Here is a 25,644-nt window from a genome sequence, read left to right as displayed (position 1 = left end):
CTTACTTACTTACTTACTTATTTACTTATTCACGAGAGATGGAAAGAGAGGCAGAGACACAGGCAGAGGAAAGAGGAAGAAGCAGGCTCTCTGCAGGAGCCTGATGTGGGACTTGATCCCCAACCCTGGGATCAGGCCCTGAGTCAAAGGCAGATGCTTAACCACTAAGCCATCCAGGCATCCCTTTAACTTATTTTTTAAAACTAGATGACAGAAAACAAATGAAACAAACTACTCAGGAAGATAATGAAACTAAAATAAAAATGATTGTTGAGGAATTCTAGTGGCTGATAACTCTAACTAAAACTAGATAATAGAAAATACCTTTCAACTATTCTTAGGCCTTGGTGAATTATTGATGTCTTATTAAGGTGAATTTTTAAAATCTTTTGTGGTGGAACGGTTTTAAAGAAAGAGAGAAAAAAAAAAACACGTTAAAATCTTCACTGGATATGGGGCACCTGACTGGCCCAGTAGAGTGTGCAACTCTTGATCTCAGGGTCATGAGTTCGAGCCCCATGTTATGTATGGAGCCTACAGAAAATTAAAAAAAAAAAAAAAAAAAAGGCACAACAACTTTTCACTGGATGAATCACTTCCAGAGAGAATGTTGTGTTAACTACTTGATCATCTACCAGCTTTGCTTATTCACACTCTAGGAGTTAAGGTGACTTGCAAGAAGGGATATAACACTCAAATTTGGGGAAGAAGCTTTTGTAACGGGAAAAGGATGGCTTATTTGAGGATGACTTCAACCATTAAATGTTTTCTGAGCATTGGCTATGGCCACAGAGTTCAAATTCTATTTTAAAAAATGCCAGAGGGGGATCCCTGGGTGGCGCAGCGGTTTGGCGCCTGCCATTGGCCCAGGGCGCGATCCTGGAGACCTGGGATCGAATCCCACATCGGGCTCCCGGTGCATGGAGCCTGCTTCTCCCTCTGACTATGTCTCTGCCTCTCTCTCTCTCTCTGTGACTATCATAAATAAATAAAAATTAAAAAAAAAATGCCAGAGGGATCCCTGGGTGGCGCAGCGGTTTAGCGCCTGCCTTTGGCCCAGGGCGGGATCCTGGAGACCAGGGATCAAATCCCACATCGGGCTCCTGGTGCATGGAGCCTGCTTCTCCCTCTGCCTCTGTCTCTGCCTCTCTCTCTCTCTCTGTGTGCCTATCATAAATAAATAAAAAATTTAAAAAAATAAAAAATAAAAAAATAAAAAATGCCAGAGAACATTTTTAAAAACCTATTTATTTTTAGTTTTTGGTAGTTCTTTAAAATAAGTAGGCTGTTAACTGGCATGTGGTAGTACTGGTAGTATTTGATTTTATTAAGTTTTTATTGTGATAGATTTTGTAAGGAACTTTGGTAAGAGTGCATTAGAAAATGTCTTTAGAGTCTACCAGAAGCTTGCCTTATTGCTTTCTCTGGATAAACTAGCTCTGTTCTCCATGATGTGTTATTCAGAACACTAATGCTATAGGATGCACTTTGAAAAAAAAGTATTTAATGATTTGTTGAGATACTGCATATTCCCAGTGTGGAAAATTATATGCACGTTAACGCTTCAGGGCTTTGGAAGTCCTGTGCTAAAGGAACTGTTTAAATTTTGCATTAAAATGAGTGTTTATATACTTAATTTGGTTATAGAGAATTATTTTTAATGAATATAATGCTTGTTAACATCTTTGAGAATTAGTATTTTATGGTATACTTTAACAATATTGTGTAGATTTTTTTCAGATTGAAATCTTGAATCTCCCTGTTTCACTACTTAAACCATTTCTGATAGAAGATCCTGTTGCATTGTTAATTAGACCTTTCATTATTCTGGCCTATATCTTGCAAATCTAGCATTTGTGACTTTGTGATTTCTTTTTAAGAACAAAACCTTATGGAGATGCGATATGGTATACTGGTTAAGTGCATGAATTCTAGAATCATTATAAGATTCTGAATCCTGGCGTTGTTATTTATCCTTAGGCAATTTATTTGACCTTTCTGTAACTCGGGTTTCCCATTCTACAATACAAGCAATAATAGTATCTTTCTCACAGAGTTATTGTGAGAATGAAATTTAAAATGCTTTTAGAATCATAACTAGCATGTGGTAAGTGGTTTTAGTAAGTGTTAGCATAATTAGGGAGTAAGCAAATAGATTAATAGATTTAAAATAATATATGGAAAGACTTAGAGACTTTAACTGTCTGAAGCTTAAGTCTAGTTTCATGGTTGACAGTGGCTTGCTGCCTCTTTGTAAATAAAATTTTATCGGAACATAGCAATGCTCATTTGTTTACGTATTCTCTGTGGCTGCTTTCATGGCAGAGTTGAGGAGTTGCAGTAGAGTTGAGCTGCAAAACCTAAAATATTTACTTTCTGGCCTTTATATAGAAAAAGTTTGCCAACCCTAGATCTAGGTGGTGATAAATGCTTTATATTGGTACATTCTAAGTACTAATGAAATCTACTCTTACTAATACTATTCACTGAAAAAATATTTAATAGGCTTCTGTATACTTCAGACTGTATGTGGAAACTTTGAATAGAATATATAAAAATTTAGGGGGCACTTGGGTGTGGCTCAGATGGTTTAGTGTCTGCCTTTGGCTTGGGTCATGATCCTGGAGTCCTGGGATTGAGCGCTGCATTGGGCTCCCTGTTCAGCAGAGAGTCAGCTTCTCCCTCTCCCTCTATTCCTTGCACTGCTAATGTTCTTTCTCTTAGTATCTCCCTGTCTCAAATGAATAAATAAAATCTTTTTTTAAAAATGTATAAAACTTTAAAAATGAAAATATTTGTATTTCTATTCCCAGAGATAGTCGTTGACATTTTATATATTTTCAGCCTCTGTTCCCCCTCTGCAGATAGAGATTTATAGACCTTGAAAAATTAATCTTTATTTATATTTGACCTCATTTGGTGACCTACTTGATATAAAAAATATATTCCTACTTCATCAAAAGTTTGGTTTGTGTTTCTAATTGACTTTCATGAAATGGATATACCATAATTAAACTACTCTATTGTTGGAGATGTAGGTTATGGCAAAATTTTGTGCAAATACAAATGATATTGGGATCAGCATGTCAGAGCATAAACCTTTGTTTTGACTTACCTCTTTGGGATAGATGTCTAGAATGTAGAGTTATAGGGATAAAGGATAATCAGTATTTTCTCATCACTGATATATTAACATCCTTTTCTCAAGAAAACCAAGTTAGTAATCATAGGTTAACTGATTTTCTTCTTAATACCTTTAGGAAAAAATCGATTTTCAGCACGCTCATGGGTTACAAGAATTGGAATTTATTCGAGGACATTCTGATACAGAAGCAGCAAGACTGTGTGTGGACCAGTGGCTAAAAATGCCAGGTACTCTTTAGAGATCAGAGTGGAACACTGAGGTTACTGAGCTTCCCTAAAGCTTTATGGGGTTATAGCTGTATTATTCAGTTGCTAGTACATACATAAAAGTATTGAAATTTAGTTTCAGTGATACTTAATGGCCTACTTCACCAATTGTCTTCCTACATTGACAAAAGTATATTTTGAATATAATAGGTCATCCTTGACCTCATTAGATATTGCTCATTTATTTACTTGTGTTATTTCAGTTATTACATGAAATAGTTCATGTGTCTGTGGGAGAGATTTTAATAGATTTGAGGTCAAGAAAGCTTTCTCTAATGAAATGGAATTTAAGCTGAGATCTAAAGGATTAGTGTTTTCTTATTTATTCATCAGTGCAGTCTGTGTAGATATTTTATAAGAACATGTCCACATGAGAGACATCTAAAGCATTGGGTAGCCTCTTAACTAACTCTACAGACCTAAGGTTCCCAAAAGAGTCACTATGGAACATTTTCCCCAACCAGATAATTAGGTTTTATTTTTTTTTTACTTTTTGTATTTTTTGGTGGAATTTTTAAGATCCAGTAGGACACTCTCACTATGACCGCTTTTCTAGCCTGTGTTGTAGAAGTAACACTGAGCCTTTAAAAGGCTTGGGATATCCACAGAAACCTTAGCTGTGGATTTAATCCAGTAGAATGTTTAATTGCAGAAAGTCATTAGAAATGCAATGCTCAACTTGAACCTGATATCTTGTTCTACAGTTTTCAGGGGCATCTGGGTGGCACAGTTGGTCATAGTGTCCAAATCTTGATTTTTGACTCAGGTCACTGTCTTGGGGTCCAGGGATTGGGCTTGGCGTTCAGTGGGAAGTCTACTCTGAGATTCTCTTTCCCTCTGTCCCCTCCACCCCCCAGGTCACATTCTCTCTCCCTCTCTTTCTCTCAAATGAATAAATCTTTAAAAATAAATAAATATAGTTTTCAGAAGGCTTTTCTTTGAATCAAATTATCACTGATAAGGTAATTCCAAAGTTTTTACCCTGTTATGTTCATTAATAAGTTTGTATGTCTGTCTCTTCTTTCAGACTACATACTCTGTAGTATGGGGAGACAGAGACCAAGGTTTATTAGTCCTTTTTTGCTCAACTTAGAGATACTCAGTAAATGTTTGAATATTATCCAATGTAAGCTATAAACATTTGCATATGAACACAGAAAGAAGCCTAGAATTTAGGATCCAAATGTGACTGTCATTCAAGTAAACAAAAGAATTGTTTAGTATTCCAGACCTATTTTATCAAAAAATACTATGATACCTGGTTATGCCTCTTGAGGTGTTCTAGTTAAAGCTCATATTTAAAAAAGAAAACATCCCCCTAGATGCATTCTGTTCTCAGTAGAAATTAATGACTTAATTCAGTGGTTTTACTTTAGCTACTTTAGAATCGCCTGGGAACTTTTAAGTATATACCTGTGCCTCATCTCCAGAGATGATTCTAGGGCATCTGTAGTTTTGGGAAAAGATTCGTAGGTAATTTTGATAGGAAAATGGAGTAGAACTATAAGGCTTTATCATTTCCAAGATATCTTCTAAAAATATTTTATATCATGCAAATCTAACATCTTTTAAGTCCTGTCTAGACTCTTTAGATCTGATGCCGTACCTCCAGATTGACAGAATATTTGAATTCACTGTAAAATGTATTCATGGGCATATGTTTATGTATTTGTCTGAGCAGGTCAGTGGTAACAAATGACTCATTTTAACTGTCTCTTTATGATTCTTGGCGAAACTTGGTATTTTACATATCTTCAGGTCACACCTGATTCATTGGTAGCTGATAAGCTTGAGCCTGGAGTTAAGGGCTTTAGTTATATTTGTTTTATGTGATTGTTTTATTTTTTTGCTTGCTCCCTTGCAACAACACTATAGAACTGAAGTTTAGGATCTATTGCTAGAACAGCTGCTTTAACATTGGGCTATATTGGTATGGTGCTATTCCATAAGTTAGCTTTGGAGAGTGCTGAAATGTTTGAATAGGGTATAGCTGGGAATACAGAGGTGAGTCATTGTTCTCTTTAATTATAAAAAATGAGGTTCTACTTCTAAATAGCATTAAGGGACTTGTTCAATCTATTCCAAAGTATCTAGCTATTGTAATTCATCCCTTTCATTAGAAGTAGTTTAAGTACTTTATTTATATTTACTCTACTGAAATTCATCTTTTATAGACCTTTATAGTTAGGCTAGTTTGCATACATTTAAATACTTAGTAACTTAAAAACAATACTTTAAGGAAAATACTTAAATTTCTCTATTTTGCCTTTCCATGGGTAAATCTTATTTTCTCTGAATTGATTATTTTCTCTAATTTTATTTTTATCCAGAACTTTTACTGGCTAAATAAAGATCTTAATGGGCAACTTCTAGAATGTGGATAGACAGTAATTAAAAATTGTCATAATTCTGACTACATTAAAAAAATAAAGATAAGAAGGTGTATTGTCTTTAATGCGTCTTTAAGATTAAAATATGATTAATGCTATACTATGCTGTTCATTGTTTGTTGGCAGAACATATTTATAAGCATTTTGGCAGTTTTTAATGGAGCCTCCCCCCTCCCCCCAAGGACTAAAACAGCAGAAAAGCAGTTGAAACCTTAAATTATTATATAAGCCATTTGGAGATCTTAAAACTAGATGATGTTAAAAGAATAATAATCTATCCTATTTAAATCCTTAGGGGCTTTGTAGAAACTACCATAAAGATAATACCCAGTTTTCTGTTCTATGAGACATTCAAGGCATTTAAACAGTCTAAAGGGAGTCAATAATCTAACCATCTGTGTATAACCATCTGACATACAGTCAGAATCCTGCTTGCAGTTTTACATTTCATGGTTTGTGTAATGTGACTCTAGATTTTCCATCCTACAGCATGCATGGGATAAATTTTGTTCCAGGGGTATTAGTCTACAAGAGTTGTAAGATGAATACTTAAAGGATGAAAAATGAGCCAGGATAAAGGGAGATTAATTCAGAGAGACTAGTGAAAGGGCTGCCTGGCTGGCTCATTCCATAGAGCATATGACTCTGGATCTTAGGGTCATACAGCCCTATAATGGGTGTAGGGTTTACTTTTTTAAAAAAGAGAGGAAAAAGAAATAGTGATGGGCAAACTTTGAAAGGAGAAAAGAAAGGGATAAAATAAAAGAAAGGAGAAAGATAGTAAGTAAATCTCTGCTTTGTGTTCTGTAAATTTATTACTGAGAACTGCATTACTTAATATCCAGATTGGAACTAACTGATCAGTGGCTGGTTTCCTAAGAAAGTACCACTTTTATTCTTCTTGCATCCCTGAACTCTCCACTCCTCCCCACTCTCCTAGTTACATTTTTAACATAATTTTCAGAGAACTCAGATCCTTTATAATATAGGTAAACCTTCTAATGTGTTTAAGATAGTTAATAGAGGAAAAAAGAATTAGAAGATCTTTTCCAGTTTATATAAATGAAAAGGTAAGTAGTGGCTTTATAGAGCAACTGATTTTCTAATCAGTGTTTGATCTTTGACATTTCTTGGCTATTGAACTTAAAGAAACAGATTTTTTTTTCCCCTCAAGAGAATGTTACTTAAAGATGTTAACAGCTTCCAGGACACCTGGCTGGCTTGGTCAGTAGAGCATGCAACTCTTGATCTCAGGGTTTTAGTAACCTCTACATTGGGTATAGAGATTACTAAAAAAAAGAAAAATTAAATGAATAAATTTAATCTCCATCACATACTAAAAAAAGAAAGGAAGGAAGGCTCCTGGCCGGCTCAGTCAGTAGAGCAATGTGACCCTTGATCTTGGGGTTGTGAGTTTGAGCCCCATGTTGGGTGTAGAGATTACTTTAAAAATAACATCATTTATGGGATCCCTGGGTGGCGCAGTGGTTTAGCGCCTGCCTTTGGCCCAGGGCGCGATCCTGAAGACCTGGGATCGAATCCCATGTCGGGCTCCCGGTGCATGGAGCCTGCTTCTCCCTCTGCCTATGTCTCTGCCTCTCTCTCTCTCTCTCTCTCTCTCTCTCTCTCTGTGTGACTATCATAAATAAATAAAAATTAAAAAAAAATAACATCATTTAGATTATCATTTAATATCATTTAATTATCATTTATATAGGCACCTTGGGTGACTCAGTAGGTTAACCATCTGACTTTTGATTTCGGCTCAGGTCCTGATCTCATGGTGTGAGATCAAGCCCCACATCAGGCTCCACTCTGGACATGGAGTCGGCTTAAGATTCTCTCCGCCCCCCTACCTTCCCCCGCTCCCCAACCGACTCACTTAGCTCTCTCCCTCTCTCTCAAAAAAAAAAAAAAAAAGAAAAAGAAAAAGAAAAAGAAAAAAAATGTTAACAACTTTACTTGTCCGAGGGGTCACCTGCGTAGCTCAGTGGGTGAGCATCTTCCTTTAGCTCAGGTCGTGATCCTGGGATTGAATCCCACATTGGGGATTGAATCCCCTGCAGGGAACCTACTTCTCTCCCTCTGCCTATGTCTGCCTCTGTCTCTCTCTGTCTCTCATGAATAAATAAATAAAAATCTTAAAATAAAAAAAAGCTTTATTTGTCTCAGGTAGCTATTTTTAAGTGATCATATTTTTTATAAGAAAGCCAATAAACATTTAATAACAATTAGCATCACCCAGATGCTGTTGTATCATAATTTATATTGTTTTGTCATAATTTTGATTACCAATTCAAAGGACAAGTATCTGAAGTAGGAACTTAAGAATTTGTATTCCAATGATACAGGACTCAAAGCAGGAACAATTAATTCTGGAACAAGAAGTTCATTCCGAAGAGGAGGCCAAATGCGGGTGTCTGGAAAACCAATTTTATGTCCCATAATGCACTGTAACAAGGAATTTGATAATGGGCACCTTCTCTTAGGACATTTGAAAAGGTGAGTATGATACTCAATAGTGGATGCTGAAAAGCAAATGAGTTTTACAAAGTGATTTCATAAAATGAAAGCATAATACATCTGTGTCATTGTAATCATAACTTTATATTGCAAACTCGAATTGTTTTGTGCTCTTCCGATAGTTGCTTTAAATTTACATTTCTTAGGTTTCCTAGAAGGCTTAAACTCAGATATTTTTTCTAGTGATACTCTCTTTCAAGGCATGTAGCCTTTAAGTATGTATTTATTCTTAATATGTATCATAAAATTCGGAACAGAATTTTTACACTTATAAGTAGTTGAATCATTTTTAGAGAAATCCAGCCCATAAATACAAATTTCAAAAGACACAGAGCACTTAGAGATATTTGGTCTAGACTAAAGAAAGCTAATATGGTATTACAAAGCAAATGTTAAAGGCAAACCAAATGTAGCAAAATTCATAATATTCTATTTATGAAACCTACCTTATTAATTTACTGAATTTTTGAATAGTAGAGCTTGAGAAAGTAAATATCAAGGGAAGGCAATATTAAAGGCATTAAACATTCTTACCTTCATATTCTCTCCTAATAGTTTAAATATATGAATTGAGAGTTTGGGGGCTCTCAGCCATTATCATTTCCAGATGCATCAACCTACTTATGAATTAACCTACCTGTAAAGGCTCCTAGAACGAGCTTCAGCATTCTACAAATAACTGGGTACCATACTGTATCTAAAGTATTTTTAAATCTCCAACTTTAAAATGGCACAAACTTAAAATGATTAAACTGAACATTAAAGGGATTAAAAACATTTTTAGGAAACAAGTGTGTGCCAGAAATCTTGACATGAGATTATTATTAAATTGGTTCATTTACAACTATTTGTGAATTTTCTGGTAAATAAGGCAAAAAGGAAAAGATGATGACTCTATAATCTTCAAACTGGAATCTCATCAGTTTGGCAAGACATACTTAAGTCCATTTTAATGGATCTTGCGGTACTTTTACAAAATCTTGAGCTCACTATTGGTCACTGTTTGAAGGGATTGCATGGCATTTCGGAGCCATTTGATATTTCTTTAAGTTGAACATATTTCAGTAAAGTAAAAATTTCTTAGTGTGTATGTGTGTTTGTGTGTAAACAAATAAACAAGTGCTTAACAAATGAAACAGTACAGTGTGGATCCTAAAATGCGGACTTCTCTAACGTTACCTCTCTTGCTGAGTAGGTTTGATCACTCTCCATGTGATCCAACAATTACACTACATGGACCATTCACCAATTCCTTTGCTTGTGTAGTGTGTTACAAAAATTTTGTTACTCAACAGCAATATAGGGATCACCTTTTTGCTAAGGTAAGAGCATGTCCTAAGTTAAGAATAGGTATTTTTTCCTAGAGAACCATGGAATTCGGTATAGGTGTTTTCTTGCTGCTCTGAATTACCTATAATCAGATAATCACCAGTGATACACATAAGGATCAAAACTATGGTTATTTATGGAGAATAAAATGATTTGGAACATTAATTTTCTGTGGGCTGATAAACTTAATTACTGAAAGCCGGCAGTCCCAGAGATTATCATAGAAACCCTTTCTTTGATGGAGTTGCTCTGCCGAATTAACCTTGTTCAGATGCTTATAATGAGAACTAGAACCTTGGTGTTAAGTCCACTGCATTTCACTGCCTTTTGAAATGTTGGAACCATGTAGTAAATAATTCCTTTTTAATGCTAGTATTAAGAAATCTAAAAGGCTGTTTTATGTAACTCTCATTAAACATTAAATCTCAAGGGATATAAGTTGATTCATGGCATATGCAAATCTGTGTAATATATAGTTCTGTATTACCATATTTGAAATTATGTATCTTTAATGATTTATTCACATTACAGAATGTTAGTTGTGTAATATGTTCACTGGGAAAAAATTTTTTAAGCTTTTATTTTATTATTATTATTATTTTTTTAAATTTTTTTTATTTATTTATGATAGTCACAGAGAGAGAGAGAGAAAGGCAGAGACACAGGCAGAGGGAGAAGCAGGCTCCATGCACCGGGAGCCTGACGTGGGATTCGATCCCGGGTCTCCAGGATCGCGCCCTGGGCCAAAGGCAGGCGCTAAACCACTGCGCCACCCAGGGATCCCTATTTTATTATTTTTTTAAGACACATTTATTCAGCATCATGATCAGACTATTACATTTAGCAATCAACAGCATGGGTGCAAAAAAAAAAATCTACATTAAAACCCTTTGTTGGAATGCTTTACACTTTCCACAGAACAGAAACTAAAATAACCTGTTATACAATTAGTCACAAATACAGTCCTCGAGTTTTTTGCCCATACACATGAGTATTGTCTAAAACATGTCTTTGTAGCAGCTAGGCCCTGCCACCACTGTGCTTGGCTGAGTTCACAAATCTGTTGTAACCTGTAGCTTCCCTGTCACTTCTCTGGCTCTCCTCTCCTGCTAAGCTTTATTTCCTGGCAGTAATTAAAACCTTCTGCCACTGCCATAGCTGCTGCTGCTGCTGCTGCTGGAACCACCATAGCCACCTCGGTTTTGTGGTCTGGCAAAATATTGGCCTCCACCACCATGGGGGCCAGAGCTTCTGCCTCCAAAATTTCCTCCTTTCATGGATCCAAAATTTGGGAATAGATTGTTGTAATTGCCAAAATCGTTATAGCTTCCGCCACCTCCAAAGTTGCTTCCTTCATTACCAAACCCATTCTAGCCATCCCCACTGCCACCATATCCACTACCACCTCGACCACTGAAGTACCCTCCACGACCAAAGTTGTCATTCCCACCAAAACCACCTCCACGACCACCACCAAAGTTTCCAGAACCACTTCGGCCTCTTTGGCTGGACGAAGCACTAGCCATCTCTTGCTTCGATAGGGCTTTCCTTACTTCACAGTTGTGACCATTCACAATGTGGTATTTTTGAATGATAATCTTGTCTACAGAGTCATGGTCATCAAATGTCACAAAAGCAAAACCTCTCTTTTTGCCACTGCCTCGGTCAGTCATGATCTCAATCACTTCAATTTTCCCATACTATTCAAAATAATCTCTTAGATGATGTTCTTCAGTGTCTTCTTCAATGCCACCAACAAAAATCTTTTTCACAGTTAAGCGGGCACCAGGTCTTTGAGAATTTTCTCAGGAGACAGTCCTCTTTGGTTTCACAACTCTTCCATCCACCTTGTATGGCCTTGCGTTCATGGCTGTGTCCACCTCCTCCACGGCGTACGTGACAAACCCAAAGCCTCTAGAGCGCTTGGTGTTGGGGTCTCTCATTACCACACAGTCCGTAAGCATCCCCCATTGCTCAGAATGGCTCCTCAGACTCTCATCAGTTGTTTCAAAGCTCAAACCTCCAATGAAGAGCTTCTGCAGCTGCTCAGGCTCTTTAGGAGACTCTGACTTAGACATGATGGCGGTGAGAGGGGAGACTTTAACGATGCTAACTCGGCGGCGTCCGGGGCAGAAAGCTAAGTTTTTATTTTAATCACTTGATGCTCATGATGACAAATGTCCTCTTCAATCCCCATCACCTATTTTACCCATCCCCCCATTCGCTTCCCTTCTAGTAACCATCAATTTATTCTCTTTAGGTAAGAGCCTGTTTCTTGGTTTCTCTCTCTCTTTTTCCCTTTGCTCATTTGTTTTGTTTCTTAAATTCCACATACGAGTGAAATTATATGGTATTTGTCTTTTCTCTGACTTTGCTTAGCATTACACACTCTAGCTCTAGCCACGTCATTGCAAATGGCAAGATTTCATCCTTTTTGATGGCTGAATAATATTCCATGCGGGGGTGTGTGTGTGTGTGTGTGTGTGTGTGTGTGTGCCGCATCTTCTTTATCCATTCACTAATTGGTGGATACTTGCAGTATTATAAATCATGCTGCTATAAATATGGGGGTGTAGTATCCATTTGAATTAGTGTTTTTGTATTTTTTGGATAAATACCCAGCAGTGCAGTTACTAGGTCATAGGGTAGTTCTATTTTTAGCTTTTTGAGGAACCTTAATGCTGTTTTCCACAGTGGCTGCACTTGCAGTTTGCATTTCCACCAAAAATGCACACGGGTTCATTTTTCTCCACATCCTTTCCAATGCTTGTTTCTTTTGTTGATTTTAGCCATTGTGACAGGTATAAGGTGGTATCTCATAGTAGTTTTGATTTGCATTTCCCTGATGACGAGTGAGGTTGAGCATCATTTCATGTATCTCTTAGCCATCTGGATATCTTCTTTGGAGAAATGTCTGTTCATGTTTTCTGCCCATTTTTTAATTGGACCATGTGTTTTGGCTTTTGAGTTTAAATTATTTGTGTATTTTGGATACTAACCCTTTATCAGATATGTCATTTGCAAATGTTTTCTCCCATTTAGTAGGTTGCCTTTTTTAATTCTGTTGATTGTTCCCTTCACTGTGCAGAAACTTTCTATTTTGATGAAGTCCCACTAGTTTATTTCTGCTTTTATTTCCTTGCCTCAGGAGACACATCTAGAAAATGTTGCTATGGCCAGTGTCAGAGAGATTACTGTCTGTGCTGTCTTCAAGGGTTTTTATGGTTTCAGGTCTTACATTTAGGTCTTCAATCCATTTTAAATTCTATATATGGTGAAAGAAAGTGGTCGTTTCATTCTTTTGCATGTAACTGACCAGTTTTCCCAATACCATTTGTTGAAGAAACTGTCTTTCCCACTGGATTTTCATTTCTCCTTTTTTTTTCTTTTTTTAAAAGATTTTATTTATTTATTCATGAGAGACACAGAGAGAGAGAGAGATTGAGAGAGAGGCAGAGACACCGGCAGAGGGAGAAGCAGGCTCCATGCAGGGAGCCTGACGTGGGACTCCATCCTGGGTCTCCAGGATCAGGCCCTTGGCTGAAGGCGGTGCTAAACCACTGAGCCACCCAGGCTGCCCTCATTTCTCCTTTTTCAAAGACCATATAATTGTGGGTTTATTTCTGGATTTTCTGCTGTGATCCATTGATCTATGTGTCAGGTTTTATGCTAGTACCGTGCTGTTTTGATTACTATACTTTTGTAATATAACTTGAAGTCTGGAATTGTGATACCTCTAGTTTAGCTTTTCTTTTTCAAGATTGCTTTGATTGTTCACAGTTATTTGTGGTTCCATGTAAATTTTAGGATTTTTTTTTGTTCTGTGAAAAATGCTATTGTTATTTTGATGGAGATTGCATTAAATTTGTAGATTGCTTTGGGTAGTATAGACATTTTAACAATATTTGTCCTTCCAGTCCATGATCATGAAATGTCTTTCCATATTTTTACACCATATTGATTTCTTTCATCAGTGTTCTATAGTTTTCAGAGTACAGGTTTTTTAACTCTTGGTTAAGTTTCATTTCTAGATATTTTATTGTTTTTGATGTGACTGATTTAATATTTGCAAAACAGTCAGTGTGATATGTCATTAAGAGAAAGTATAAAAAAACATCATTTCAGTAGATACAGAAAAAGCATTTAATAGTACAGCATCCATTCATGATAAAAATCCTCAATGCTAGAGGTTCTAGAGTAGCATAACCTCAACATAATAAAGGTCATGTATGAGAAACTCACAGCTAACATTCTCATTGGTGAAAAACTGAGATCTTTTCCTCTAAGGTCAGGAACAAGACAAGAATGTCTATTCTTAGCACTTTTATTTTATATAAGATAAAGTGTCTGAATTGTATAATTAAGAAAAACAGTGTATTGTAAACGTGAATACTTAAATATTTGTTGAATCAGTGCATACATTTTAGATCAATGAACAACATTCTATATGAATATATTATATAGTTCATTTAATTTTGTTCGATGTATTGCTTCAATTTTTCTATTAAAAACAATACCACTTTAAATATCTTGGTAGCTAAAACCCTATAATAAATCACAGCTGTGATTACAACTATATGCAAAGTGCTGTGAGTCCTAGCAAACCATCAAACCTGGGAATGATCTTGGGGACTCCCAACACAAGTGGTAACCTTGATATTGCCAAGAGGTTATTGTTATAGGACAGTAATATGATGAAAATAATGCTTATACCTTTAGAACTAGAAGGACTCTTAATTTTAGAACCCAAATTCTTCCCTTCTTTAGAGACACCAAAGAGATTAAGTGTATTAGAATGGTACCAGTGTTCAGGGTGGATTCATAGGTATAGAAAGGAGATGAGTTTAGGTGACCTTTGTAGTAATTTAACTTTGAGATGAATAAAGGCTTTGCCTAAGTAATGGCATTTAGAATAAAGACCTTAAAGTGAAGCCAAAAGAAATGACAGGGCTTTCTGTTGTTGTGACAAGGGTTTGAGGGGAGAAAAGAAAAAGGATACAAGAGGACTGCATTATGTAATTTTTTTGGTGTTTTCAGAGGGACTAATATTGTACCTTTTTTAAAATTAGAGTCCTTTCAGGGCACGTTTTCCTATTCCAGACTGTCTATGTTAACATATTTATCTTTTTTCTTTAGTAAATCTGAATGGATATTTTAACTTAAAATTAATAACTCTCATTTATGTTTTTCCAAATTTCATTGACTTTCTTTTTTTCTGGGAATCACTCATGTCATGCTGTTTTACCTTGCTTCCAGGAAGTAAATTTATGATGTTCAGCCTTTTGGGTAGCATTATGGTAAAATAGAACAAATGCTTTGGTGTCACACAGACCTGGGTTCTACTGTCATTTTTATTAGCTGTATGTACTCAGAAGTTACTGAACATCTGTGATCCTTATTCTTTGTATCTAAAATGAATTGTTACACTTACATGCAAGATTGATAAGAGAAGGTATACTACTGTATAAAGCACCTAGGGCCTAACTTAGATAGCTCTCATTAAATGCTCTTTATTACTTATTCTTTGGAGAGTCCTTCACAAGAACTCTGAAGGAAACTGGTATGCATTAGACTGTAATTGCCTATCTTAAATCAGCCAGAAGAGGTCACTGAAGATTGTATACCTATGAATTCTATTTTGTAAGGATGGCATTCTTCAAAGAAAGAGGGTGAAATGACCACAACTTGTATTTTTGCCTTGCTTCCCCTTTCTTTCCCTTTCATCTCCAATTTCTTCTGTCTGAGCCAGTGCTGCTTAAACTTTACACACCAATCACTTGGGAATCTTACTAAAATGTAAGTTCTTATAGTAAATCCAAGACTGGGCCTTAGATTCAAGATTCCTAACAAGTTTGTAGTTGAAGGTCACACTTTGAAGGTTACAGGTGTGAATTACTAGTTGGTTTTGACAGTAAAACTATTCAATAAATATATCACTAGATAGCTTCCTGCTTTTCTCCTTTTCTGGTGGTGGTGGAGGTACGGGAAGACATATTGTAAACTCTAATGGGCCTCGATGTCACTTTTGAGTCAATAGGTACAACCCCTCTTTCTCATTTTGTTCCTAGAGCCATTCTGTCATTAAGAGTGGTTTTTCCTTCTTGTTAGCCCATCCTCCCTAGCCCTAGGCAATCTGTAAACTGCTTTCTGTCTATAGTTTTGCCTTTCCTGGACATTTCATATAAGTGGAATCTTATAATACGTGGCCTTTTGTGATAAGATTCTCTAGTTTACCATAATGTTGTCAAGGTTCATCCATGTTGCAGCATATATCAGTACTTCATTCTTTTTTTGTTCCATTGTATGGAAATATGCCATTTTTTGTTTATCAATTCATCAGTTGGTAGATACTTGGGTTATTTTACTTTTGGGCTATTGTGAATAATGCTGGTAAAAATAAATGTACAAGCCTTCATGTGGACATATGTCTTTATTTCTTGACAGTTAATTTTGGGGGTCGTGTGGTAATTCTGTTTAGTTTGAAGAACTACCAAACTGTTATACAACACACTGTACCATTTTCTTTTCTTTCTTTCTTTTTTTTTTAAGATTTTATTTATTTATTCATGAGACACAGATTGAGAGAGAAGCAGAGACACAGGCAGAGGGAGAAGCAGGCTCCATGCAGGGAGCCCGATGTGGGACTCGATCCCAGGACTCGAGGATCATGCCCTGGGCTGAAGGCAGGCGCTTAACCGCTGAGCCACCCAGGTGTCCCCTATTTTATTTTCTTACCAGCAGTATATGCAGGTTCCAATTTCTCTACATTCTTAACAACACTTATTGTGTGCCTTTTAAAACAACCATTCTAGAGGTTATGAAATAATATCTTTACTGTAGTTTAACTTTTTTTATATATTCAAATGTGTATAGTGTATTTTATTTTAATGTAATTAGATGTATAATGGTTAGAAAGAAAGTGAGTGCTTTAATTTATGAAACATCCTATTTCCCACTCTTTCCACTAGTTTGTTCAAGGAAATATGTTATACTTTTACAATAGGTATATATATCTTTTTTTTACAATAGGTATATTTTAATAACATTTTATGTAGAATCACATTCTTGTTCTGTTGAGCAAACACTTTAACCAAGCTTTATATTGAATCCATTTCTGACTCACAGTTGAACTAAAAATTATTTTGTTAGCATTTTTCAAGTAGAGGACCTTTGTATAAGTTTGTGTTTAGGAAAATGCCTTTAGTGCTCTCATTTTGAACCTTCTCATTGGAAGGCATAGTATCTTCTTGGATGTTATCTTCTGCGTGTCACTCACAACATTAAAACAGGTTGAAGAGTAGTGGAAAGAATAGAATTTATAACCAAAGATGTAAAGCTGTGTTTGAATGGTAGTTTTATCTCTTTCCAGGGTGCTACTTGATTGGACAGAAACTAAATTTTAGTTTTTTCATTTGTAAATAATGAAAATAGTACTTCATGGGATTATTAGATTTTGTACCAAAATATGATGCTTCCCACGTGCTCAATATAAATGTAAATTTCTTATTCCTCCTTCTGTGACATCTCATAAGTACTGCATAAGCTATTTCTATATCCCTAATATTAATGATAGTAAATTTAAGAAGACACAATACAACTTTCAAGGCTAAAAGATGTTAAATTACATTTATTTACCAGCACACTTACATATACACCTATATACATATATACTTTAAGATATTTCCAGTTTGGGGGCAGCTGGTTGGCTCAGTAGATAGAGCACATGACTCTTAATCTTGAGGTCATGCGTTTGAGCCCCACATTAGGGATAGAGTTTACTTTTTTAAAAAGAAAGTTTTTTAGTTTTGAGATAGAGGAGCCTCTTAACCAAGTTTCAATACCTAGATGCTAGAAAAAACATACCTGTTTGACTACATCAAAATTTTCAAGTGACCACATGTGAAATTAATAGATGTTTGAAAAATATTTGCAAAATGGAGCATGGCACAGTTAGTTTTGATAATGAAGAAAAGATACAGGTTAACCAGAGGAAGAGAAAACAGAAACAATTGAAATATCAGGCAGGGGTGCCTGGGTGGCTCAGTTGGTTAAGCATCTGCCTTTGGCTCAAGTCATGATGCCAGGGTCCTGGGATCAAACCCCACATCTGGCTCCTTGCTCAGTGGTGAGCCTGCTTCTCCTTCTCCCCCTGCTTGTGCTCTCTCTCTCAAATAAATCTTTAAAAATAAATTAATAAAAAACAGGCAAAAGGATATGAATATCCAATACACAGAATATGGAAAATCCACAGAATTGTATGAATTAGGTACTAAAACTCACTAGTAGGAAGTAAAAATTGAAGTAACAATGAGTTTCACAATACCTGTCAGACTGCAAAGATAAAAACACGATCTATAGTAGCTATTGTGCCAGGTTCACTCAGTGCCAGGAATATGTAAATTGGTAAAGCCTTTTTGAAAGATAATCATACAGTATCCTTTAATATTCAGTACTAAACCTTTTAACCCAGTAGGGCCACTGCGAATAATGAAAAACATGCACCTGTAAATAGGATACAAGGATGTATACAAGGATGGTTATATTTATTTATTCATGGGCGGGGGGGGGGGGCAGAGACACAGGCAGAAAGAGAAGCAGCCTCCATGCAGGGAGCCTGATGTGGGACTCGATCCTGGGTCTCCAGGATCACAACCTGGGCTGAAGGCGGCACCAAACCACTGGGCCATCCAGGCTGCTCAAGATTTGTTTTTAAGAAAAAAAAATTTTAATTCACATATGGAACCTCATTTATGATTAAAATTCTGTGGTTCACACTTAGGGAAGAAAAGTTTTCATATTAAAAACTGATATAGAATATTCCAAATGATTAAGAAATTTTGAAAGTTGATTTTAAAAAAACTGATTATTGTGTGGGAAATATCAGAAAGGGAGACAGAACGTAAAGACTGCTAACTCTGGGAAACGAACTAGGGGTGGTAGAAGGGGAGGAGGGCGGGGGGTGGGAGTGAATGGGTGACGGGCACTGGGTGTTATTCTGTATGTTAGTAAATTGAACACCAATAAAAAAAAAAATAAAAAAATAAAAAATAAAAAAACTGATTATTGATTTTAGTTGTGTATGATACAACTTTGCTTTGTATTTTAGGAAGCTGCAGGTGATGGACATAAAAACAACCTTCTTCCTCAGATTATTCAGTGTTTTGCATGTCCAAATTGCTTCCTTCTTTTTAGCAGCAAGGATGAGTGTTTGAAACATATGTCTGGAAAGAATCATTTCCATCAGAATTTTAAACTGGGTGGTATGTTAATACTCTTTTCTGTTAAAGCTTATTGAACTACTTTAATCTCTTTACCATATTTCTTATATAATTCTTGACATAATTTATCCTGATATTAGATTGAAAACATGAAAGTGAAAAGATTGTCTTTATTTTTCAAAAAAGATTCTCAGTAGAGCTCCGCACTTAACAGTAAGGTTTACTTTGAGGAATGAAGAGAAACTTGGAAAGAAAACATTTATTTAGGATGATGTTTTTATGTATACATAATATCTGGGAAGTTGGGTGTTTCTCTGCATTTAAGACTCAAATTTTGAGCATGAGTTCTGCATCTTTTGTACTTAAGGCTAGAAAATGACTTCCCTAGATTTTTATCACATATATATCAATCTTTTACTTATTCTACCCAATGTTGAGAAAATGAAGGGGAGGAAGGTTGGGTTGCTTTCTCCTCCAATCTTTGCAAATTAAGTTTATTTTGTTTTTCAGATGACCAGGGAATAGCACATCCAATATCATTTCCATCTTTTGCAAAGAAACTTCTGATTTCTCTGTGCAAAGATGTCCCATTTCAAGTTAAGTGTGTGGCCTGCCACCAGACACTACGTTCCCACATGGAGCTCACTGCCCATTTCAGGTTTGTACAAGTTTAGTCGGGCTGTAAAGGAATCCTGCTCTTTACCAGAGGAAAGATTAAACAAATACTTTTCTATTCCATGTTTCTCTGCTTTTAGAATGAGAATGTACATTAATCTGGAAATTAATCAAATTTAGCATAATGAGAGAAGTTAAAGATATGAAAAAAGTAGATTTGATATTGCTGTGAATGTAAAATGAACTAACAGTTCTATGTGTTTTTTTCTCTGTGTGTTATGTGAGTAGTGTGTATATAGGAGAGAAGCAGGTTAAAATAGAACATTGGCTTTACATCAGCCAGAATGGAAAGTATCATATCATATGAAAGATTAAATTGCAGTGAAAGGCCAAATTTATTAAATAATCATGGCTTTATAATGGAAGTTATCAAGCAATGTACAACCCACAGTGTACCTTTCACCCAACTTCAGTAATTAGCAAAACATGACTATCGTGTTTCATTTATATTGTCACCCCTTGCAAGTTGTTATTTCAGAGTTAAATCATGTCATCCTATCTGTAAATACTTCAATACTTCAATATGTAACTATAAATAAATAGTAAAGACTCTTCTTTTTTTTAATCCTATAATACTATTACCACACCTTAGAAATTGATACTAATCAATTTAATAGCATCGACTACTTAGTTATCAAATTTCCCCGATTATCTGAAGAAATTTTTTATTACACATTTGGGATGTTGGAATCATGATCCAAACAAAGTCTGTACATATTTTCTCCTTACTACTGTGTCTTTTCAGTCTGTTTTCCTGTTATACTATTAAAATGTATTAAAAGTTTGTATCTACTAAATGACAATTGCAATTATTTTCACAAACCTTCAAGAAAAATAGGTTCTCAATAAACTTGAGGCAGTAGAATATAATTACTTTGTATATACTCAGTGTAACTACTAAGTTTAATAGTCCTGGTTCTAACTTATATTCTAACTTGTATTTCATGAGTTGAAATCCTGGTTCTGCCTGCTATTTTTATTCTTAATTTTTTATTATGTAAAATTTCAACTGTATGAAGTCAACAGAATAGTATAATGAACTTCCATTTTACCCATTACCCCAGCTTTAATAATAATCAACGCTGCTTATATACTCCTTATTCCCCTTATTTTTAAAAGTTCTGTTTTTGAGATACAAATTAAATTCATTACAGTGTATACATCGTAACTTTTATGATTTTGCCATAATGGGTACATCTGTTAACCTATACTTTTATCATAATTTATCACCCTTCTGCGGAAAGTTCCATGTGTCCCTTCCCAGTCATTTCCCACCTTCTCACCCCTGCAGTCTCCATTGTGGTATTTTCCTGTACATTGTGGTATTTTCAGTACATTGTTCCTTTTTATTGGTAAGTAGAATTTTATTATATGAACTTAGCACAATTTGTTTATTCATTCTCATGTTGATGGACATTTGGATTATTTAGGATTTTTAGCTATTATGAATAAAGCTGTATATATTTTATACAAGTCTTCTTACGGACATATGTTTTCATTCATCTTGGATTAAATATCTAGGAGTGGACTTGCTGCAATCAAAGAGTAGATGTATATTTAATTTGATAAGGAACTACTAAATATTTTCCCAAAGTGTTTGTACCAACAAGGTATGAGAGTTCTAGTTACTCTGCATCCTTGCCAAGGTTTCGTATTGTCTTCTTCATTATAGCTGTTCTTTTGAGTGTCTCTTTGTGGTTTTAATCTGCATTTCCCTGATGAACAATGATGTTGGGTACTTTTTCATGTGTTTATGTCTTTTCATGAGCAGAAGCTTTTAATCTCAAGTATAACTTAGTGGTTTTCTTTTTATTGTTATTTTCTCTATCCTGAGAATCCTTTGCTTATTCTTGCTTCAGGAATATATTTTGTTTACTTCATTTTTTATGAAATTCAGTTTTTTTTAGCTTTTATATTTATTTCTGTAATCTATCACAAACAAATATTTGCTGATCTTTAAAACAACCAGAATTTTTTACTGATGATTCTCTGTTGGTTGTCCATTTTTTTTTTACTTTGTTCATTTCTGCTCTCTTTAAACTTTGGGCTTCATTTGCTTATCCATTTCTAGGTTCTTAAGGTAGCAGCTTATATTGACTTTAGACCTTTTTCTATATAAACATTTAAAGTTATAAATTTTCTTCTAAGCATTGCTTTACCCTCTGATTTTGATAAGCTGTTTTCATTTTCATTCATTTAAAAATATATTTTTTAAGATTTTATTTATTCATGAGAGACAGAGAGGCAGAGATGTAGGCAGAGGGATAAGCAGGCTCCATGCAGGGAGCCCAATGTAAGACTCCATTCTGGGACCCCAGGATCATGCCTTGAGCCGAAGGCAGACCCTTAACTACTGAGCCACCCAGGTGTCCCCATTTAAAAATATTACCTTTTCCCCTTTTTTCTGTGACCCTTAGATTTATTGAAAATTTTTTGTTTAACTTCTAAAGAGTTAAGGATTCATTTTCCAAATATTTATATGAATTTTTTAATCTTTTGATTCTAGTTTTACTATTCTAATATATGGAGTAGAAACAGACAATATAGGTAATACTCAGGTATTGTGAGTTGAAATTATTCTGTTATCTGCATTTTTATTGAAAAATATCTTTTAGTGCTTTCTGTATGCATTGTTTATAATTCCTGTTAAAAAGCAGAGGTACTGTATTTAGAAAGTACTTACGAAAGAGTTTATTTTTTTATCCAATTTAGAGTTCGTTGTCGAAATGCTGGTCCTGTAGCTGTAGCTGAGAAGAGCATTGCCCAAGTTGCAGAAAAATTCATAGTAAGAGGTTATTGTCCAAATTGCAACCAAATCTTTATGGATGAAAACAGTACCCGAAATCACAAGCAGAATTCAGGGCACAAAATCCGAGTCATTACCTCAATGGAAGAATCAGTCTTACTTTATTGCCACATCAGTGAAGATAACAAACCTTCTTCTGACTTGCATCTATTGCTAGATCAGTCAAAATTTTCATCACTTAAGAGAACTCTGTCTGTTCAAGAATCGAGCTCACCAGATTGTACCACTGTTCCAAAAAAGATGAACTTAGAAGGTAGAAGCCATGAAAGTATGGTTTGTATTCAGAAAGAAAAGTCACTTGTAAAAACTTGGTTTTGTGAATGCCATCAACGATTCCCAAGTGAAGATGCAGTAGAAAAGCATGTATTCTTAGCAAACACAATGTGTTATAAGTGTGTGGTCTGTGGAAAGGTGAGTGAAGATTCAGGAGTTATCCGTTTACATATGAGCCGGATTCATGGAGGGGCACATTTAAATAACTTTCTTTTCTGGTGTCGGACATGCAAAAAGGAGTTGACAAGAAAAGAGACTATCATGGCACATGTGACTGAATTTCATAATGGACACAGATATTTTTATGAGATGAATGAGGTAGAAGGTGAAACTATGCCATCCTCTTCTACAACATTGGTGAATAATGTGACTGCTAAGAATCCTTCTTCAACTATTACTATTATTGATCATTCTCCAGCAAACAGTCCTCCCAGGGGTAAATGGCAATGCCGAATTTGTGAAGATATGTTTGATTCCCAAGAATGTGTAAAACAGCATTGCATGTCTTTAGCAAGTCATCAATTTCATAGATATAGCTGTGCCCACTGCAAAAAGACTTTTCACAAGATAGAAACACTATACCGCCATTGCCAAGATGAGCATAACAATGAAATAAAGATTAAGTACTTCTGTGGGCTTTGTGATCTTATCTTTAATGTGGAAGAAGCATTTTTAAGTCATTATAAGGATCACCACAGCATAGATTATGTGTTTGTGTCTGAAAAAACTGAAACTTCAATTAAAACTGAAAATGATTTTCCGGTGATAGAGACCAGTAACCTGTTAACCTGTGGTTGCCGTGAGAGTTACATCTGTAAAGTCAACAGAAAGGAAGATTATAGTAGATGTCTCCAAATCATGCTGGATAAAGGTAAACTGTGGTTTCGATGCACCTTGTGTTCAGCAACAGCACAGAGCATGAGTGACATCAATACTCATATCCATCAAGTGCACAGAGAAGAAATCAGTGAGGAGGAAGAGGAGCAGCAGTATGTAATCAAGTGTGGCACCTGTACTAAAGCATTTCATGATCCTGAGAGTGCTCAGCAGCACTTCCATAGGAAACATTGCTTTTTACAGAAACCCAGTGTGGCTCATTTTGGATCTGAGAAAACAAGCCTGTACAAATTTGCTGCCAGTGCCTCACGTACAGAGAGAAAACCGAAACAGACAGTAAGCCATCCAAAAAATTTGGACGTGGAGAAAGGAGCTGAGAATGACCTAAGCTGTCAGAATATAGGTACGGCTTTACAACTCTAATGTCTGTGCAAATTTCACATGCTAATAGAGAAATATACACCTATTGTAGCCATCAGATTTGAGAAAGCTAATAATGATTTGATTTTGAAGAAACGGATGATTAATTACTGTAGTGTAACTTTTTAGGGATGTATATTCCTAAACACTAATAAATATTAATATCTAAATATTCAACTATTCTAAACTTTAGGGAACAAAGAACATATATATTAGCTTTAAACAATATGTTTAAGGTAACATTTTCTTTTACAGAAAGCATGGGGATTTTGAGAGATGATGGAAATTGATAGTCTTTCTGAAAGTCAGATTTGTTTGTTTTTTTTTTTAAAGATTTATTTATTCATTTATGACAGACAGAGAGAGAGAGAGGCAGAGACACAGTAGGAAGGAGAAGCAGGCTCCATGCTGGGAGCCCAACGCGGGACTCGATCCTGGGACCCCAGGACCGCGCCCTGGGCCAAAGGCAGGCGCCAAACCGCTGAGCCACCCAGGGATCCCCTGAAAGTCATGTATGAAAGTTATCCTGAACATTCAGATTCTTACCATTCAGATTTAGGTGCATTAAAAAAATTAGCCAAGTGAATTCTTTGTTGCTATTTTGACTTTTCTCTTCCTGTTGTTGGCTAATTATTTTTTTATTAAAAATATTTTTTTATTCCACTGTAACTAACATAGTAGTTTCAGGTGTACAATATAGTGATTCAACAATTGTATATAGTACTCCGTGCTCATTATGATCAAATGTACTTTTTTTTTTTTTGATCAAATGTACTCTTAAGCCCTTTAACCTGTTTCATCCATTCTCCCCTCCTCTGATAATCATCAGTCTCTGTATTTAAGAATCTGTTCCCCCCCACCCCCAAAAAATAATGTTTTTTTTGTTTGTCTTTTTTCTTTGTTTTGTTTCTTAAATTCCACATGAATGAAGTCCTATGGTATTTGTTTTTCTAGCATTATACTTTCTAGATCCATCCATGTTGTTGAAAATGGCAAGATTTCATTCCTTTTTTATGGCTAATATTCAGTTTATAGATTATACACATACACACACCACATCTTCTTTATCCATTCATCTATCAGTGGACACTTGGCTATTGTAAATAATGCTGCAATTAACAAAGGGGTGCATATATCTTCTTAAATTAATATTTTTGTATTCTTTGGGTAACTAATCCCTAATAGAATTACTAGGTTATATGGCAATTGTATTTTTGATTTCAAGGAACCTCCTCTATATTGTTTTCCACAGTGGCTGTACCAGTTTTGCATTCCCACCAACAGTGTACAAGGGTTCTTTTTTTCCCCACATCCTCATATTTTGGTCTTATTCTATAAGTATGAGAAATCTTAAAGATCAGAATTCATATATTTTTGTTATGATTTTCTTGGAAGCAAAACTTTTACTTAAAGTTAAAATAGCAATTAGAATTAGAGTTACAAGTGGTAGCAAGAAACCAAGGAGAAAATTGAGGTATAGATAGATCTCTTTGTACTTATTCTAGACTTCTTTCTTGCACCATGGGATAAGATTAAGTGTGGAAGAGTGCAGTGTTTTTATTTTATTTAGAAGTATAATTTTAAGTGTAAATTCTTTTAAATATCTATCAGCTCTTGATAAATTATACAATGTATAGTGAGGACAATGAGGATATATGAAAATTTTGAATAGAATTATTTTTAAAGATTTATTTATTTGAGATAGAGAATGTGCGTGCACATGAGTGGGAGGGGCAGAGGGAGAGGGAGAAAGACAATCTCA

General features: G+C 35.4%; 1 protein-coding gene and 1 pseudogene across 4 annotated transcripts in view; one reads left to right on the top strand and one right to left on the bottom strand.

Annotated features, from left to right (window-relative positions):
* The window catches only part of LOC144317319 (E3 SUMO-protein ligase ZNF451), a 91,895-nt gene that overhangs the window by 39,943 nt on the left and 26,308 nt on the right, over positions 1-25,644 (top strand). For all 4 annotated transcript variants that reach the window (XM_077903532.1, XM_077903530.1, XM_077903531.1 and 1 more), the window contains 6 exons: positions 3,261-3,372; positions 8,153-8,303; positions 9,520-9,646; positions 18,760-18,913; positions 19,382-19,529; positions 22,259-23,865. In XM_077903532.1, the coding sequence (XP_077759658.1) occupies positions 3,261-3,372; positions 8,153-8,303; positions 9,520-9,646; positions 18,760-18,913; positions 19,382-19,529; positions 22,259-23,865 (2,299 nt within the window). The remainder of the gene's footprint in view (positions 1-3,260; positions 3,373-8,152; positions 8,304-9,519; positions 9,647-18,759; positions 18,914-19,381; positions 19,530-22,258; positions 23,866-25,644) is intronic.
* Positions 10,474-11,746, bottom strand: LOC144317318 (heterogeneous nuclear ribonucleoprotein A1-like; annotated as a pseudogene).

Source organism: Canis aureus, chromosome 7 (genome assembly GCF_053574225.1).
Source record: "Canis aureus isolate CA01 chromosome 7, VMU_Caureus_v.1.0, whole genome shotgun sequence".
NCBI classification, from domain to species: Eukaryota; Metazoa; Chordata; class Mammalia; order Carnivora; family Canidae; genus Canis; species Canis aureus.
Note: the sequence above shows the minus strand (reverse complement) of the source record. Positions and strands in the feature narration are given on the sequence as shown.